Raw genomic sequence first — 18,617 nt, 5'->3', positions numbered from 1 at the left:
AATGCCTATTTCTCACCTCAAATGTTTTCAGAAACATCTTGTAGTGTACTGTTTAGCTGTAAAATTAGAAAGTTTGTGACCCGGCAGCCATGTTGAGATCAGTTGAGGAAATACCAAGCACCGCCCACCAGCCGGAGCAAACTTTCTCATTTTACAGCTAAACAGTACACTACAAGGTGTTTCCTGACAACATTTGAGATGAGAAATATCAGAATATTGATTCATATTTGATCAGCGCCGCCTAATTTGACTGCTTGATTGGAGTTTGCAAGTGATTTACAGCTGCCTCTGTTGAATGAAAAGCAGATGGGAACGCTCTCTCTCTGAAAAGAACTGTGAATAATAAAGTTTAAGTTTGTTAAGTTTAAAACAATGGACAGCTGATGCAGCTGTTCAACATTATATTTAATTGACGTCGCTTTAAAATAACGGCTCCGAGGCAAGGATGTGAGAGAATCTGTTAAATGCTTGTTGCCTCGACTCCTCTCTCCTCGTGTCCTAGGCACGACTAAGATGTGAGGAAAGGAATCGAGGATGTACAAACTGGGAAATAAGAAAGGCCTCTACCAATTTGGTGTCCTACATACACTTAAAACAGAAAATGTCAACAAATTTGTATATTGAACAATCCACCGTCAAGAAAAATTATGAAAAATTAGGCCTTGATGCTCTTGAATTCCAGTAGTCCAATCCCTTCTAAACATCGATGAAATGTAAAGCAACATTTTTCAGGGTGTGGGGCTGGCGCTGTGATATCTGCCTCAAAACAGGAAATGTAACATAGTTGTGGCTTGGAAGTGAAGGTGGAACGCGGTGACTTTACACCCCACACAAGCTTTCAGTAACAACAAGTACTAAAATAATTATTCATTTAATTATAGTGAATATTGAACATATATGACAAGTGACATACATTTAGATTTTTATTGCACACTGGCCACACATCCTGCAAACCACATAGTTAGAAACGTTGAAACTGTTGTAACACAAACCACATTCCAAGTGTGTCAGCTGTATTTGCTGATATCTGGTCAGTCACGTCCCTGTTAGTATCATCTTGTGACTACTGTTCCTCTTTGTTAATCACATGCTGCATGATTTTTGTTCCTGTTAACAAATGAAATAAATAAGACATTTGACGATTGGTCTCTGATGTTACTTTTGTCTAGTTTCTTGTTCTTCCTGTTCACATTACATTATCTGTTTTTGCCCTAAAGGATACTGACTTATAGGAGGAAATAATGATTTCCATCTTATTTCCAGTGGTGGAAAGAAGTACTCAGAAGTTTTACTTAAGTAAAAGTAGTAATACCACAGTGTAAAAATGCTCTGTTACAAGTAAAAGTCCTGCATTCACAGTCTTACTTGAGTAAAAGTACAAAAGTATTAGAATCCAAATATACTTAAAGTATGCAGATTGGCCCATGTCAGAATAATATATATTATATTATTGGATTATAATTATTGATGTGGTAGTCTACTGTATACATTACATTAATATTGCAGCTAGTTGTGGTGTGGCAAACTTTAAATACATAACAGCTTAATCTACAATAATATATCATAATGTATTAGTTGATTCAGTTTATTAATACAAAACATAAATCTGTAAAGTTACTAAAGCTGTCAGCTAAATGTACTGCAGTAAAAAGTATAATATTTCCCTCTGAGATGTAGCGGAGTAGAAGTATTATGTAGCATATAATGGAAATACTCAAGTAAAGAACAAGTACCTCAAAATTGTACTTAAGTACAGTACTTGTTCTGGGATTTGAATGAAAGTGTGCTGAAACTATACAACGGAGAAATATAAGGACATAAAGTTGGGCTTCTCTTACCAAAGTTCTCCTTCACAAAATGTATATTTATATATATAAAAAAGCCATTGTGTGCATATATTAACCTTGAAGAGTGGATTAAAGTGGCCTCCTTGGATTATTTTCCTTGTGGGAAGTGTTTAATTCATCCAACGTCCACCAGTTTTAATAAGTAAAATCTGATTCATACTGAAAGCCTGTGTGGCTGTAAAAACCCTCAAATTGTAAATCATAACTATATATGTCACACTATTAGTTTTAAAGCACAGCATAAAAGCATTGCTTGATGAAAATTCTGTTTCAACCTGCAAGATACGAAGTTCAAATAGATTTACTGCCAAAAAGTCATGAGTCAAATGTTGTGGTAATGTTTCCCACAGACGCTATCTGTGGTTTTGCAAGCCTTGAGACAGTGTCAACTTTTTCCATCCATCTCGTTGTGGGAATCTTTTAGAGAATTTTGAGGGAGTGTTGAGGACTTTCAGGAGAAATAATACAGATTTTCACTGTGAAACTCCAATGATACTGGCCGTAAATGCCACTAAACATACAACACTCTCCTTAAACTAGAAACCCAGACCAACTGGACATACATTCATTACTAGGAGACAAATTACAGTCACTGAGTTGGTTAATTCACACAAAGTTAGTGACTATAGTGACACTCTCTAACATGTTGGTTTGACAGACAGAAAAAAAATGGATTAATTTAAATCTGATTCATCTGACCAGTATGTAGGACTATACCTGATGGGCTAGTAAATGCTGCTGCAAGATGCAACTTCAGAAAACTACCAATGTCAAGCAAACACTAGCCTAATTCTAATTAACCAAAACAAGAAACGAGTGAAAAACACTATAAGATGGGTGCAAAATATTTATATATGCATATATATACAATATTTTCACCTTTCAACTTTGACTTGCTGAGTTTTAACTGCTCAATATACTATTTTACTTAGAGTAGAGTAACTGAAGATGCTACTTTAATGTCTAAATACATTTTTATTCTTCTTCTTATCTGCTCCATGGTTTGAATAAACTTTGGCTTTGGCTCCCTCTAGTGTTTTAAACAGGAACTACATTAGATCTTCATCATCTGGAGTATGCTTGGTGTAGGCGTTGATTAGTTTCAAAAATATATTTCATCATTTATATTACATAACTTATATTTCTATACTCGTTTTAATTGTCACTAAATTACACTGTTGTAAAAAAAAAAAAGTTTAAATGTTAGTAAATAGGCACCATTAAAAGTATGCCTAATCAACTATAAGACGTTTGTGTATGCAATGTATTCATGGATGTACAGACAACTATGACTGGATTACCTTGATACTGAAGAAAATTCATTTATAGGCCTACCTCTGAGGACTGGACGGAGCAGAGTGGTCTGAGGTCGGAGACTTTATAAAAATAATAAATCCAACAATTAATGTGTTCTGTGATTATTTATCAATTTATTAAATTGATAAATATTTTTTAAATTATTATTATTCCGTAGGTTTTTATTTTCCATCTGATGTTATGCATTCCATGTATTCCATTTCATTATTCTTTCTTATTTTTTTATCTTTTATTATGTGTTTCTAGATGCTTTAAATGTTTTATGTTTCATGAAAATGCTGAAATGTCCTATGTAAATAAACTTCCTTAAATATCTGAAATCTTCAATCCTCAGTGTAAATCATCAAAAGTGAAGTGATGTAACTCCTACCTGTAGCCTGCAGTATCAAGGTCCATCTTTCTCTTGCTGGGACGCTTCCTTTGGGGCTTCGCTGTCTCACCGTCAGCGGCCCTGGAGCGCTTGGATGGAGGGGATTTATTCATGCCTGTCTGCCAATTAAGAGGACGAGGTTGATCTCCAATTGACAGATTGACCATGAGCAGCTGTGAGCTCCTTCACGGATTCATCCTCGTCTCTGACTGCCTGAAACACATTATATTTTGTTTGTATCATCTGTCAATTTAACCTTAAAAAGCTAAAACATTCTGCTTTTACTACTAATACCAAAAGGTCAAAGGGCTCTATTACAATCCTTTACATTTATGACGTGTCCATAAAATATTTCAACCAGTAATAGAATTTCACAAATAAATCATCACATTTACTAAACTTACTTTGCGCTTTCTTTGTCTACGCAAGTTTTTCTTCCTTGGGGTAGACATTGTTTTCGATGTTCAGACTATCGGACTTGAGATATTTGTCTGTCTGCACTTTGAAAAGTTTTGGAAAAGATTTTTTTCTTTGAAAGATTTGAAATGATGAACCCAGTTCAGCTGTTTTTATCTATAGGTTATCTCCTGAGGTGCACTGTTTAGCTGTAAAATTAGAAAGTTTGTGACCCGGCAGCAAAGGGAATTAACACGGAAACAGTGGAAGGTTCTGCTCTCTGTGAGCCGTGCAGAGATGTTATAAAATATCTTAAATATGCAAAACTAGTGGGCTGCATGGCAGTGGTTAGCACTGTCGCCTCACAGCAAGAGGGTCGCAGGTTCCAAATCGACTTGGGGTCCTTCTGTGTGGAGTTTGCATGTTGTCCCTGTGTTAGCGTGGGTTTTCTCTGGGTTCTAGGGCTTCCTCCCACAGTCCAAACACATGCAGGTTATGTTAGTTGTTGACTCTAAATTGCACATAGTGTGAATGTGAGCGTGAATGGTTGTCTGTCTCTATGTGTCAGCCCTGTGATAGTCTGGCGACCTGTTCAGGGTGTACCTCGCCTTCGCCCAATGTCAGCTGGGAAAGTTTGCTCCAGCTGGTGGGCAGTGCTTGTCATTTCCTCAACTGATCTCAACATGGCTGCTGGGTCACAAACATTCTCATTTTACAGCTAAATAGTACACTACAAGATGTTTCTGAAAACTTTTGAGGTGAAAAAAAGGCGTTACAGTAACAGAATATTGATTCATATTTGATCAGCGCTGCCTAGTTTGACCGTTTGATCAGAGTTCGCGAGTGATGTGTTGTTAACTGATTTCCAATAATAAATATATACAGACATTTGCATAAAACAAGCATATTTGCCCACTCCCATGTTGAAAAGAGTTATGTTAAAAAATTGTGTGATTAATTTGTGATTAATCGCGAATAGCTAATTTAATCCATCGACAGCCCTACTATTTAGACATCCAGCAGATTATAATTCCATATTCACTCTCCTTTTAGCTCTGTTTTGATCTCCTGAGGTAAATTTGTGTCTCTTTAGCTGCCAAATATGTTCACCAGCTAGTCTGTGGGATTAGCAGAGCTTTTTTGCTGACAACATCACATGACTTCTGCGCCAGACAATCAGAATCTGAATTGCACAATTTGAAAGATACAGTTTTTAGGAAGTACCGCAAAGAATTTGTGAGTCATGAGCAAACCACACCTGATCCTCCCAAAAGGTCTGTCTCTAGGGGTGGTTACACAGTATAAATATATGTGATGACTGGCTGAAAATGAACACTCAACACACATTGAAGCAGACAGTTGACTTCTCTGTTAACTTCAACGGAACTTGTGACAATGGCTAACATGGTCGGAGGATTCACTGAGACGATGGATGCCACTGAGGAAACTCAGAAGTTTTGTGATCAGGTGAGCTTCAATCTACCTTCACACACAAGTCTCTGGTCTACATATCAGTTTGAATTTACACATTTTATTTCATTCATATGCAGGTGAAGTGCCAAGTAGAGGAAAAGACAAATGAGAAGTATGAGACATTCTTGGCCGTTAAATACAGGAGTCAGGTTGTGGCTGGACAAATCTTCCTCATCAAGGTAACTAATATTGTGATATTATTTATTTGAAAGAAAAGAAAGAAAGCTTCATATATCTATATATATGGACTGAATTCATTGTGAGCTGTTCCCTGGTGGCAGAAGATCCTCACAGCTCAACAACACAAGATCAAGATGAACATATTTATTTAGACTTTCCTCTCTCTTCTGCAGGTTCACGCAGGAGGATACCTTCTTCTGAAAGTCCTCAAAAAGCTTTCATGTAATGGAGGAGATATCGTGCTGCTTGATTTACAAGAGGACCACGGCAAAGACGACCCCATCGTACCGTTCTAATGTGATCACACAGCTTTCAACTCTTCTTCAACCTGAAATAATTACACACAATGATATTCCTTTACAGTAAGGTTCAGTGTTTCATTTAAAATGTATTAACATGTGGTGGATATTCATTGTTGGAAGGGAGGAGGTTGTATTTTGTAAAGGAATAATAAAGAATACATCAGAAAAAGAGATTCATTGTGATTCTTCACATCAGGATCACCACACCCAGCCAGATGTTACTGGCCTTTTGTACCACCGAGAAACAAGAGGCCATGCAGGGCAGTAAGCCACACAGTAATCTGCCAAACAGCAACAACATCATTTCAGTGCCAAGGAGAGTGCAAAGGCACAAGTCTGAATTTATCAATAAACAAGGTTTACTCTGTAAAACCAGCAACAAAAAAATAAATCCAAACTAATGTCCCCTTTTAGATGACCATCCTGCTGTTTCATACTGGCAAACGTGATTGAAAGTTACAGGAAACAAGAGTTGCTAAATAGCTTCTATGCCTTAACGCAGTGGAAACAATTTTCCCTGGATAGAGAGGTGCATCGCCCTCCGCATGATATTAAATACATTTTAGTCTATCTTCAGCTTTACAGAATACAGTAGTGAGTGTTTTTAATCAGTAAACAAAAATGGTAAAATTAAATTTATTGTAAAAAAAAAGGAAAAACTTTCTTTAAAACTGCATTAAACCAGCAGTGGGTAGAAATGGAGCAAATATAATTTAAAAAAGTTGTTTTTATAAAATTATCAATATATCCTGACAGTAGTGCATGAGACAGGTAATCTTAAAAAAAAATCATGTGCCTCTGTGTCCTCCGGTGCTCCTAATAGCATCCGCAAGATTTCACAGACCGGAGGAAAACAACCAATCAGAGCCGAGCTGGAGCCTGCCGTCTCTGAGCAGCTGTCAATCACTCACAAACTCTGATCAAACGGTCAAACTAGGCAGCGCTGATCAAATATGAATCAATATTCTGTTACTGTAATGCCTATTTCTCACATCAAATGTTTCCAGAAACATCTTGTAGTGTACTGTTTAGCTGTAAAATGAGAAATTTTGTGACCTGGTAGCCATGTTGAGATCAGTTGAGGAAATACCAAGCACCGCCCACCAGGCACAGCACAGCCAATAGGAACGCTCTCTCTCTGAAATGACCTGTGATTGGCCAAAGTCTTCCGTCGCGGGCTAGATTTTTGAGGAGGTGCAGAAGTCTAGTTATCTCTCAGAACACTTGAATTACATAATGCTTAAAAATATACTGCCTTCTGCAGGTTTAAACTAGAAATCAAGAACAGGGGACAAATTGCAGAGTTGGTCAGTGGACACTTTTGGGCAACGTGTTGGTTTGTCGGACAGAAAAAAATAGATTCATTTAAATCTGATGAGATAGACCCTTATCTGTATGTAGGACTATAAGACCTGTTGGGCCAATATGGCCAATAAATGCTGCTGCAAGATGCAACTTAAGGAAACTTCCAATATAATGGTCATATGGCTTAGGCTTCTGTAAATACTGTAAGATTAGCGCAGGTTCTTAATCACATTTTTTGAAGGTGATATTTTCAAAAATGATTTACAGACAAACACACATAATTTGAAAACATTTCATTGTCTTTTTAAAAAAAAACTTGTTTTGTACAATGTTTCTCATCAAAGAAGCACACGGATGACGATTTTACAGCTGTGATAATGCAATAGGACAATCACAATGGAATATAAGTGGGTTGGAGAAGAGGTCAGGGTGGTCTGCAGACCTTGCAGTCAAGACTCAGCAGCAGGTCACAGTTTCAGCTCCAGTCTGGATTCGAACCTCGAAGTGAAGCAGCGCCGCTCATCGTCAGACGGAGCTTCACTTCACCTTCGGAGGCGTGTAGTGGATTCTGCACCTTTCACTGAAAACCTGAACAGAGCAATAAGTTGCATATAAGACAATGACAGAGCATTTATGTGTGAGTATATAGGACATTACTAATAATAGTGAGCCTACCTTCAGACTTCTATCATTGACAACCTCCTCAACATTCAGCTCTGATTGCATAAGCTTTAACTGGAGACAAGGAAAGAAAATTACGTTTCGACATCGTGACTGAAAAAGTCAGATCAGTGCATCCCTAGTTAGAAACCAGACCTACTTTGGTCTGCTCCTTTCTGAGCTGTTTGATGAGTGCCAGGTTTTCGCTGTCTTTTGCTCTCTCTTCACGCAGTTGCGCCACCTCCTCAGATGTTTGGGCGATACAGGACTTGATAGCTTTGTCTCTGGTCAGATGGGCCTCCATCATCTGTGGAACGCATGAGACTATTAGTGGAACAGCTACAGTAGGAGATGAAAAAGCTGGGAGGCAACTTTGGAAACAGACACGTTATTTTAGTCACTCACAGATTCATAGAGTTGTTTGCATGTTTGTGTGGCGTCCACTTTGCCTGAGAAGGAGATTGTGGGCACGGTAGTGTTCAGGGCATGGACGATGCGGTCATCTATGGTGCGCATCACCTTAAGCACCTCCTGAGAAACACACAGTGGGGCAAAGAGACAGTCAGCAGCTGCAGTTCAACTAAAACCATCAAAGCAATGATTTGAAGGTCACAAAAATAAACTAAATATGGCCAATAGCTAAACCAAGCATGTCTCCACAATTAGGGATGTCAAAGTAATAACGTGTTAATGCAAATTCGTTTTAACGGCACCAATTCCCTTAACGCAATCGATCTTTCGGAGGTTGTAATGAGCTCAGTTTTGAAGCTGGAGTAAAGATCCTGGTATCATATGAAACTATTTGGTACACTGGTACCAACCATGTCATATTAGCTTGTCGCAAAGGAGGTTAAATAACGCTCCAAACTTGTGCTAAATTTTGGCGAAAAACTGTCATGGCCATTTTTAAAAGGGATCCCTTGACCTCTGACCTCAAGATATGTGAATGTAAATGGGTTCTATGGGTACCCACGAGTCTCCCCTTTACAGACACAACCACTTTATGATAATATCATGCAGGCAAGTCATATTCAAGTCAGCACACTGACACACTGACAGCTGTTGTTGCCTGTTGGGCTGCAGTTTGCCATGTTATGATTTGAGCATATTTTTATGCTAAATGCAGTACCTGTGAGGGTTTGAGGATTGATGAAGACAAATAAAATTTGAGGCATGATGAAGCAATTTGGGCAAAACATTGATCACATTAACTATTTTTTTCTTGCATTAATTGTCTACTTGTGACTCCTAATAGCAAGAGTTGTGGAGTTGGAAGCCTGATGAGGTTGAGGTATGCTGATCCCTATGTAGTCACAATATTAGACACCTTTGCTTTTACATCTTGAAATAAAAGTAGGCCAATGTAGCTGCAAGTTTGAGGCATGATGAAGACAAATAAACAACTTCAACAGGTTTATGCATCACATGCTGGCCGGGTATGTTCATCTGGAACCAGAGGCAGCTGCAGCATAACTTTTAAACCTGCTGTCTGTCTGTCTGTTTGTCTGTTTTCTGTCCTGCTGGCCTGTGCCAAGATTGTGCAAAACATTGATCACATTAACTATTTTTTTCTTGCATTAATTGCCTACTTGTGACTCCTAATAACAAGAGTTGTGGAGTTGGAAGCCTGAAGAGGTGATAGTATGCTGATCCATTGGTAGTCACAATGTTAGACACCACTTTTAGCTTTTACACCTTGAAATAAAAAAAGGCCAGTTTAGCTGCAAGTTTGAGATTTCTTTCACCACCTTGCATAAAGTAATTGCCTACTTGTGACCCCGAAGAGCAAGAGTTGTGGAGTTGGAAGCCTGATGAGGTGATAGTATGCTGATCCTTTGGTAGTCAAAATATTAGACACCACTATTAGCTTCATCTTGCAATAAAAATAGGCCAGTTTAGCTGCAAGTTTGAGGCACGATGAAGACAAATAAACAACTTCAACAGGTTTAGGAATCACATGCTGGCCGGGTATGTTCATCAGGAACCAGAGACAGACTAGGGGGACTTTTAAACCAGCTGTCTGTCTGTCTGTCTGTTTTCTGTCCTGCTGGCCTGTGCAAAACATTGATCACATTAACTGTTTTTTCTTGCATTAATTGCCTACTTGTGACCCCTGGTAGTCACAATATTAGATACCACTTTGAGCTTCATCTTGAAATAAAAGTAGGCCAGTTTAGCTGCAAATTTGAGGCATGATGATGCAATTAGGGCAAAACATTACATCACATTAACTATTTTTTTCACATCCTTGCATAAAGTAATTGCCTACTTGTGACTCCTAATAGCAAGAGTTGTGGAGTTGGAAGCCAGATGAGGTGATAGTATGCTGATCCCTTGGTAGTCACAATGTTAAACACCACTTTTAGCTTTTTGCTTTTACATCTTGCAATAAAAGTAGTCCAGTTTAGCTGCAAGTTTGAGGCATGATGAAGACAAATAAACAACTTTAACAGGATTAGGCATCACATGCTGGCTGGGTATGTTCATCTAGAACCAGAGACAGCTGCAGGGTGACTTTTAAACCTGCTGTCTGTCTGTCTGTCTGACTGTCTGTCTGACTGTCTGTCTGCTTTCTGTCCTGCTGGATCCAGTCTGGCTCCTTGAACTCTTCCAGAGCAAACACACACAGAGTGAACCTCTTTAACCAGCTCTCACAGGAAATAAACAACACCACGTGTCAACCTTTCAGGAGCTTATGATAAGGATCATTAACATGTCTTGACAGGTTAACACAGATGGTTTAATTAGAGGTTAAATTACCTGAAACATTGAGTAGTCCTCACAGTTTAGAGTCCCACAAGGCGCCGCCATGATGGACTGAAGGGGTCCTCTCTGGGCTGTTCTACACAGCGCCTGAATGAAAACCCATCTACCTCAATATATATAGCCACATTATATTATATGTCCTATGTTCATTTTAAAAGGAAATTATCATCACATTTAATTAATGATGTCTAATTATCTTTTTATATGTTTAGATGTATTTTCTGTACTGTTTTTTTTTATATGTATTTCAATGTTTTTATTGGATTGTTTTCCACTGTTTGTTTTTTTCTGCACATTTTGTGTACTTCTTGTTGTTGTTTAACTTTTGTTGTATTTTTTAAATTATGTTAGTTTAGATCTTTGTTCCTTTTTTGTTATTGTTTTTTTTTCCCTCCTGGGGTTGTGGGGGAGGTCCTTTGTATAAGCCTCTGGCTTCTTACCTCTCCTAACACATTTCTATTTTATTTTTTTTCATTGACTGGATTTTGTGCAGTTTTATATATGTGCAAATAAAATAAATAAATAAATAAAAAATGTGATCGCGGTATAACTTAAAAGACAATGTCTCTATTTAAATAAACACACCATCTAAATAATAACATATATATAACAGTTACATAACTTGTGATGAAATGCTCTGGTGTTGTGTTAAAAGTTGGTTTCCCGTCGATTTGTACCCCCTAACCCAGGGGTCAGGGGTCAATAACCTTTTCTATCAAAAGAGCCATTTTAGGCAAAAAAAATAAAATAATAATGTTGTCTGGACCCGCAAAACATTTGAGCATTGTGATGAAGGTAACACAGTTTATAGTCTAAGTATATAGTATGTAAGTCTAATGCAGTGAGGGACAAAGTGCAAATGTATGACAGAGTATTAGGGCCACATTGAGGGGAAAACATCTGAGATTTACAGAATAAAGTCGGAATATTACGAGAATAAAAAAGTCATAACTTTAAGAGAAAAAAAGTCGTAATATTACAAGAATAAAGTCATAACTTTATGGGAAAAAAAGTCGTAATATTACGAGTATATAGTCATAACATTACGATAAAAAATATGTAATATTACGAGAATAAAGCCATAACTTTACGAGAAAAAAAGTCGAAATATTACGAGTATATAGTCATAACATTACGATAAAAAATATGTAATATTACGAGAATAAAGTCATAACTTTACGAGAAAAAAGTCATAATATTACAAGAATAAAGTCATAACTTTACGAGAAAAAAGTCGGAATATTACAAGAATAAAGTCATAACTTTACGAGAAAAAAAGTCATAATATTACGAGAATAAAGTCATAACTTTACGAGAAAAAAGTCGGAATATTACAAGAATAAAGTCATAACTTTACGAGAAAAAAAGTCGAAATATTACGAGAATAAAGTCATAACTTTACGAGAAAAAAAGTCGAAATATTACAAGAATAAAGTCATAACTTTACGAGAAAAAAAGTCGTAATATTACGAGAATAAAGTCATAACTATAAAAAAAGTTGGAATATTGCAAGAATAAAGCCATAACTTTACGAGAAAAAAAGTCAAAATATTACGAGAATAAAGTCATAACTTTACGAGAAAAAAGTCGGAATATTACAAGAATAAAGCCATAACTTTACGAGAAAAAAAGTCGAAATATTATGAGAATAAAGTCATAACTTTACGAGAAAAAAGTTGGAATATTACAAGAATAAAGTCATAACTTTACGAGAAAAAAGTCGGAATATTACGAGAATAAAGTCATAACTTTACGAGAAAAAAGTCGGAATATTATGAGAATAAAGCCATAACTTTACGAGAAAAAAGTCGGAATATTACGAGAATAAAGTCATAACTTTACGAGAAAAAAGTCGGAATATTATGAGAATAAAGTCATACTATTACGAGAATAAAGTCAGAAGTTTAGTAGAAAAAAAGAAAATAACACGTAAAATTACTACTTTATAATATTATGCCTTTATTCTCATAATACACGACTTTTTTTCTTGTAAACTTCTGACTTTATTCTCGTAATATTACGACTTTATTCTCAAAATCTCAGATTATTTTTTTTCCCCCCAATATGTGTAAGCCTAATGCTCATACCATAAACCTACAACAATGACAAATAAATGTGAAAATGTAAACAAAAGAAACAGTTCCACAGGGAGCCACTGAGAGGGGAAACAGACTTGAAAGACCTGTATTGTGTTTTTGATCAGGCAGACAGCAGAGGCTCCTATGTGACGGGGTCTTTGTTGGGCTGTTGATGCTGAGTTGACTTTCAGCAGCTGAAGAGAAGCTGACTGGGTTCAGGTTGTTACGACGCACTTTAATGGCTTCAGAGACACGTTGTTCTTCTTATATCCAACATAAAACAACATGAATATCCTCAGATCTCGCCTTTCCATCAGAAACTTCACAGGTTCGTATCTTTAACTGTAATATCTGTGTTGTTTTTTATACATAACCAGCCACTCCCACTTGGTATTTGTAACTTAACTAAAGCTAATCTTACATTTAGCAGCTGCCTTTGTGTAGCTAGCTAGTTAAATAGATATGATATGTTTCACCACGTGTTCTTTGAATGTCTCAGCTTAATTCCAGTGATTTGGCTATGAAAGGTGACCTGTGTTGTGACATGTTTAGTTCCTGTTCAGGTTTAATCCTCCCATAAAAGAAAAAGCCTCACTAAAATACTTTGAGCTAGTAAACTTTAGTTTTATTATTATATGATATATCTAGGGTTTGTCATCTTGACACACCTCCAGTCTTATTATGAAAGTGTGTCCTTATGATTCACATGTTATGAGGTATCTTATTAATGCTTTAATGCAAAAAGTTAGTTTGTTGTGATATTTTAGTTTCTAAAATTACTTTAAAATCAACTAAAGAATTGCTCACTAAAAAGGCTGGGCACAGGCCAAGCTTGAAGCTGCTGAGTATTTTCTCAAATAATCATTTGATCTATAAAATGTCAGAAAATTGAGAAGAATGATCATCTCAATTTCCTAAAGTGACTTCCTGAAGTTGTTTGTTTTGTCCAAGAAACAGTCCAAGACCCAATGAGATTCAGTTTACTACAACATGAGACAAATAAGCAGCAAATAAGCACAACTGAACTGGCTGGAGCTGTGAATATTTATCATTTTTGTTAGTACTTTAATGCAAAATTAGTTTGTTGTGATACTTTTAGTTTCTAAAATGACTTTAAAATCAACAAACAGTTGCTGATTAATTTTCTGTTCTAATCATTTCAGCTCTAATCATAACAAATAATTAATGCAAAAATATCACGACAACTAATTTTGCATTAAAGTACTAACAAAATACCTCATAACATATGAATCATAAGGACACACAAAGGTGTGTCAGGATAACAAACCCTAGCTGGAGCTGTGAATATTTATCATTTGTTTCTGAAATTACTTTAAAATCAACAAACAGTTGCTGATTAATTTTCTGTTCTAATCATTTCAGCTCTAATCATAACAATAAGTCATGCAAAAATGATAAATATTCACAGCTCCAGCCAGTTCAGTTGTGTTCATTTGCTGCTTATTTGTTTTATGTGGTAGTAAATTGAATCTCATTGGTTTTTGGACTCTCTGTTGGACAAAACAAGCAACTTCAGGAAGTCACTTTAGGAAATTGAGATGATCATTCTTCTCAATTTTCTGACATTTTATAGATCAAATGATTATTTGAGAAAGTACTCATCAGCTTAACCTATCCTGACACACCTCCACGTCTTATTATGAAAGTGTGTCCTTATGATTCATATGTTATGAGGTATCTTGTTGGTGATTTAATGCAAAAATTAGTTGTGATATCTTTTGCATGAGTTATTGTTATAATCAGAATCAGAATCAGACAACTGGTTTGCACAGTGTTTGAGGGTTGCAGGTGAGACAGAGTCTGGGCCGGCTGCTTTGCGGGGGTTTTGTCCTTTGAAGAGCCTGTTGGCTTCCCCCTCCTGGATGGACAGAGGTGTGAAGGGGGGGAGGGGTGTGCACAGGCTGGGTGCTTGTGGAGAAAGCTGGGGGGGGTGCTGGTGTTGGCTGCTGATGGCTGATGGCGGGGGGGGAGAGGAGATGCAGTCAGGACTGTCACTTCGTCTGTCGAATCTGCAGTAAAACTCATTCAGCTCATTTGCCAGTCGGAGGTCATTCGTGGAGTGGGACGGTTTGGGCTTATAGTTTGTGATCTGTCTCAGCCCTTTCCAGACTGAGGCAGAATCATTGGCTGAGAATTGCTCTTCCAGTGTCTCAGAATACTTAATATAATAATATAATAATAATAATAATAATAATCTTTATTTGTATAGCACTTTTCTAAACATAGTTTCAAAGTGCTTGCACAGATACAATGAAATACAGACAAAATAAAAGCAACAATAAAAGAACAAAACATAAAGAACAAATAATGAGAAAACTAAAACCTGTAACCAGTGGTATCAAAACAATAAGTTAATACACATAAGCCAAAAGAGGACAATATAAGGTGTGGGAAAAGGTGCACCAAGCTGTTGCCTTACGGAGTTAAGAAAGCCTTTTTTTGTTATTTGTTATTTGTTATAATTAGAGCTAAAATGATTAGAACAGAAAATTAACCAGCAATTGTTTGTTGATTTTAAAGTAATTTTAGAAACAAAAATAATAAATATTCACAGCTCCAGCCAGTTCAGTTGTGATCATTTGCTGCTTATTTCTGCGTATTTGTCTTATATGATAACAATATATGGACTGTTTCTTGAACAAAACAAACAACTTCAGGGCATTCTTCTCAATTTTCTAACGTTTTATAAATCAAATGATTATTTTAGAAAATACTCAGCAGCTTAACCTATAATAATATGTTTAGCCTATTCTTTCCTCCAATTCACTCATGTTTCTTTTTTTTTTAAATATCTCATCAGGTCAGAGGTGCAGACAGGTCACTGAAACATGGAGCCACAGAGGGATGTGCAATAAACCACAGGAGGTCAAAGCAGAGCCTCCACCTGCAGCCCCAGCACCAGGTAGAGTTTTGGATCATATAAGAATAGAATCATATAAAAATCCCGTCCATGTTTGTCTGTCGTGTGAGTCATTAATGCTTCAATCAGACAAGCAGTGAGTGTCAGAGAAGGAACACACAGAAGTGCTTTTCATTTGGGATGAGCTGTAACAATTTAAGACAGAGAGATGATTGCCAGAGGATTTTGTACATCACAGGTCACTTGTTGCTGTTGAAAGTGTGTGAAAGTTTTCTTAAGACCCAGAGTGACGCTGGACACAGGAAGCAGGGTTACAATCTAGGGTGATGAAGCTAACAACTGAGGCTTGTGAAACTGAACTTTTTTTCTTCAAGCTGTTGGTTTGTGGACTTAAACTCTCTCTGTTTGTTTTTTCTAACGTGTGCTTTCTTTCTTTCATACAGCAGCAGCAGCAGCGCCTCGTGCCGGGTTCAGACTCCCAGGCTACAGACCCTCAGATCTGGACAAGAAGTGCCTGGTCTGGTCGGGACGCTTTAAGACAGCCGACCAGATACCAGAACTTGTGTCGTAAGTAGCCTCTTCCTGTTTATACCAGACCTCCCAGCACGCTCGCGTCCGATTGGCTCTTTGTGTGATTTAGTTAAGATACATCACAATAACAGAGCTAGCTAACTGGATGAGCGGCGGTGCTGCTGGGGGTAGCCGATGTTGCAAGATAGCTGCAGTTCAAACAAGGCGTCTGCTTTTGGCTCGAGGTAATTACTGTTGTTCCTGAAATCAGGGTGGAGATCATATCTGATCTGCAGCAGTGATAAAAGACCTGATTGTCATGTATACAAACTGCAGACCTCCCACCTCCTGTACTCACAAGGAACCAAATTTTTTTACAATTATGCCGTAATTAATGTTGACACACAAGACTGGGAGAAGCATGAATAGCTGGTGGTGACTGTTGCCATTGTATGAAGGAACATGCACGTCACTTTTACATTGTTTTTTGATTAGAATATTGTTTTAAATATTCAAACATCCGGCTACACTGACGTTTGTTTGTGCACCTGCCTGTGCCACAGGTTTGAGATGATTGATGCTGCCAGAAACAAAGTCAGAGTGAAAGCCTGCTACGTGATGATGGCAACCACAATAGTGGCCTGTCTGATAACGGTGTTCATGGGCAAACGGGTGAGTGACAACAGATGACCGCATTGTGTTTGCATGCATTGTTTTTCAGGGGGGAAATCTTAGTTGAATGGTTTACAACAATGTGAAAGAGCAGTTTTTGTCTCTGCATTAAAGGGTAACCTCTGTATTTTTCAACCTGGACCCTCTTTTCCCATTTTTTGTGTTTAAAGTGACTAATAACTAACAATTTCTGAAACTGGTCCAGTATTGAGGGAGGATGCTGTAACTGGCAGCTGCGAGGGCAAGTGAGTAGCGTTACTGTAACATTACGTCTACTGAAAGTGCTTGTTTTTGCCACTGACAGGCTCAGATTGTTATTATAAGTGTCGACAACATTATGCCATGGACCCTACAGAGAAATAAAATGTTTTCCTACCTTTCGCTTGATCCGGTCGGTTTGTTATTGTGTCCCGCTCAAGGAAACTCTGGATGTATTCCACTATTCCACTGTCGTCTTCCAGCAACACGAAAGATTTCAGAAAGAGACTTCTCCTTGAGCGAGACTCTTTCCATAATGTCAGACATTTATAATAACAATCAGAGCCTTTTCAAGCACTTTTAGTGGATGTAAATGACAGTGCCAGCTTGCCCCATTAGCACCACACTACAGCCTGTGTGAAGCTGCCGTCTGCAGCGTTCTCTCTCAATACTGGACCAATTTCAGAAATAGTTTTCAGTTAGAAACAAAAACATGTGAAAATAGGATCCAGGTTGAAACATACCAAAGTTACCCTTTAACCATCTTGTTCTACACAAAAAAAAATTTAAACGTTAGCATTGTTTCCTACGTATTTCAGGGCAAATATCATGTGGAACATCAGACATTTGTTTAAGATCTTATCCATAATTTCTCATGTTGTCGCAGGCTGCAGGCAGGCACGAGTCCCTGACGGGTCAAAACATGGAGAAGAAAGCCAGATGGAGGGAGGAACTACAGCGGGAGAAGGAAGCAGCTGTTGCTCTGTCTGCGAAGGCTCAGTGATGGAAGACAATTAGTCCCGGCACAACCAGTTTCCCCCCCAGTACTGGGCCAATAGTGTCCCCCTTCTTGCTGTATGTGTCACAACTTCAGAGTTCTCCACTTCCATCCTAGAGAGCGACCAACAGAGCAGTCGGTACTTTATAGTTTTGCAACTTGGAGATTGACTTTAACACACATCGATGGATCAGTTAGTAATTTTTGAAAGCCAATGTAAGGTTTTATCTTGTCAGTGAATACAGAGGTTATAAACTGGCACCTGTTTTTGAGGAAACTAACAACTACTGTGGTGTCAGCACAGTAGACATAATCTAGTACTGTGATCCAGGTTTTAGGAGTTTATAACTAATCCTTGACATTTACTACACAGCAAAATAATGATTTTCAGACAAGAAATTAGTTGATGCACCAATGAAGTTTTCTATCCAATAAATGCTTCTAGTAACCTTTCAACACACCTCTAAAGCTCTCCAACATAAATACCTTAGGTATTTCTGTTTTTTATATTTGCCTCAGAGGCAACAGTCCGCCTTGTGAAGACAGTTCAGCCCTGAAGGGTTTCAAATGGTCTTCAGTTTTCTTAAAGGAAAATGGATCAGGCAAGATCCATCTGCACAATGGTCTGTTTTGTCCTGATACTTGTGTGATTAAGCAGGTTTGTTCATGACTGATGTGACATCTGTTTGTATATAGTGAACACCAAAAAAACATCAAATCAATAAAGTATTGCTCCTTGACAATTCCTCTGATTTAATGACCTGATCTGGTTTTCCAGTGCAACTCTAAACCCAAAAGGTCTAAATCAGTTATTTTTCATTATTTATAGACTAGACAATTAATTGAGAAAATACTCTGCAGATTAATTAATAATGAATGCACAG

The 18,617-nt window shown here is 37.5% G+C and overlaps 3 protein-coding genes across 5 annotated transcripts; 2 read left to right on the top strand and 1 right to left on the bottom strand.

The window, feature by feature from the left end:
* Positions 1–5,270: 5,270 nt before the first annotated feature.
* On the top strand, positions 5,271–6,056 carry LOC119480661 (cystatin-B-like). Its single transcript, XM_037757146.1, has 3 exons — positions 5,271–5,397; positions 5,481–5,582; positions 5,757–6,056. The coding sequence occupies exons 1-3, from the start codon at positions 5,326–5,328 to the stop codon at positions 5,877–5,879; spliced, it is 297 nt and encodes a 98-aa protein (XP_037613074.1). The 5' UTR covers positions 5,271–5,325; the 3' UTR covers positions 5,880–6,056.
* Positions 6,057–7,466: 1,410 nt separating this feature from the next.
* Positions 7,467–10,757, bottom strand: mix23 (mitochondrial matrix import factor 23). The gene is made up of 5 exons (XM_037756230.1): positions 10,611–10,757; positions 8,256–8,381; positions 8,011–8,157; positions 7,866–7,925; positions 7,467–7,778 (listed from the first exon to the last, which is right to left on the bottom strand). The coding sequence occupies exons 1-5, from the start codon at positions 10,659–10,661 to the stop codon at positions 7,728–7,730; spliced, it is 435 nt and encodes a 144-aa protein (XP_037612158.1). The 5' UTR covers positions 10,662–10,757; the 3' UTR covers positions 7,467–7,727.
* Positions 10,758–12,845: 2,088 nt separating this feature from the next.
* On the top strand, positions 12,846–18,476 carry fam162a (family with sequence similarity 162 member A). 3 transcript variants are annotated; one of them, XM_037756827.1, is made up of 5 exons: positions 12,846–13,022; positions 15,516–15,617; positions 16,025–16,142; positions 16,649–16,757; positions 17,623–18,476. In XM_037756827.1, exons 1-5 carry the CDS (start codon positions 12,980–12,982, stop codon positions 17,737–17,739), a joined length of 489 nt encoding a protein of 162 aa, XP_037612755.1. In that variant the 5' UTR covers positions 12,846–12,979; the 3' UTR covers positions 17,740–18,476. The 3 variants fall into 3 exon arrangements, with proteins under 3 accessions (XP_037612755.1, XP_037612753.1, XP_037612754.1); XM_037756825.1 differs by having other exon boundaries at positions 16,019–16,142; XM_037756826.1 differs by having other exon boundaries at positions 12,848–13,022; positions 16,022–16,142.
* The last annotated feature ends 141 nt before the right edge of the window (positions 18,477–18,617 follow it).

The sequence above is a fragment of the Sebastes umbrosus genome, chromosome 21, assembly GCF_015220745.1.
Source record: "Sebastes umbrosus isolate fSebUmb1 chromosome 21, fSebUmb1.pri, whole genome shotgun sequence".
Lineage (NCBI taxonomy): Eukaryota > Metazoa > Chordata > Actinopteri > Perciformes > Sebastidae > Sebastes > Sebastes umbrosus.
The sequence above is the reverse complement of the archived record's forward strand: the minus strand, read 5'-3'. Positions and strand labels throughout refer to the sequence as shown.

Excerpts from the sequence above, each read along its gene's own strand:
- mix23 (XM_037756230.1), bottom strand. The coding sequence starts at position 10,661 with ATGGCGGCGCCTTGTGGGACTCTAAACTGTGAGGACTACTCAATGTTT. Across the intron at positions 7,926-8,010 it reads TCAGAAAGGAGCAGACCAAA|TTAAAGCTTATGCAATCAGA; the intron begins GTAGGTCTGGTT and ends CCTTGTCTCCAG. Across the intron at positions 7,779-7,865 it reads TCAATGATAGAAGTCTGAAG|GTTTTCAGTGAAAGGTGCAG; the intron begins GTAGGCTCACTA and ends TGCTCTGTTCAG.
- fam162a (XM_037756825.1), top strand. The coding sequence starts at position 12,980 with ATGAATATCCTCAGATCTCGCCTTTCCATCAGAAACTTCACAG. Across the intron at positions 15,618-16,018 it reads ACCTGCAGCCCCAGCACCAG|CAGCAGCAGCAGCGCCTCGT; the intron begins GTAGAGTTTTGG and ends TCTTTCATACAG. Across the intron at positions 16,758-17,622 it reads CGGTGTTCATGGGCAAACGG|GCTGCAGGCAGGCACGAGTC; the intron begins GTGAGTGACAAC and ends ATGTTGTCGCAG.
- LOC119480661 (XM_037757146.1), top strand. The coding sequence starts at position 5,326 with ATGGCTAACATGGTCGGAGGATTCACTGAGACGATGGATGCCACTGAG. Across the intron at positions 5,398-5,480 it reads CTCAGAAGTTTTGTGATCAG|GTGAAGTGCCAAGTAGAGGA; the intron begins GTGAGCTTCAAT and ends ATTCATATGCAG. Across the intron at positions 5,583-5,756 it reads GACAAATCTTCCTCATCAAG|GTTCACGCAGGAGGATACCT; the intron begins GTAACTAATATT and ends TCTCTTCTGCAG.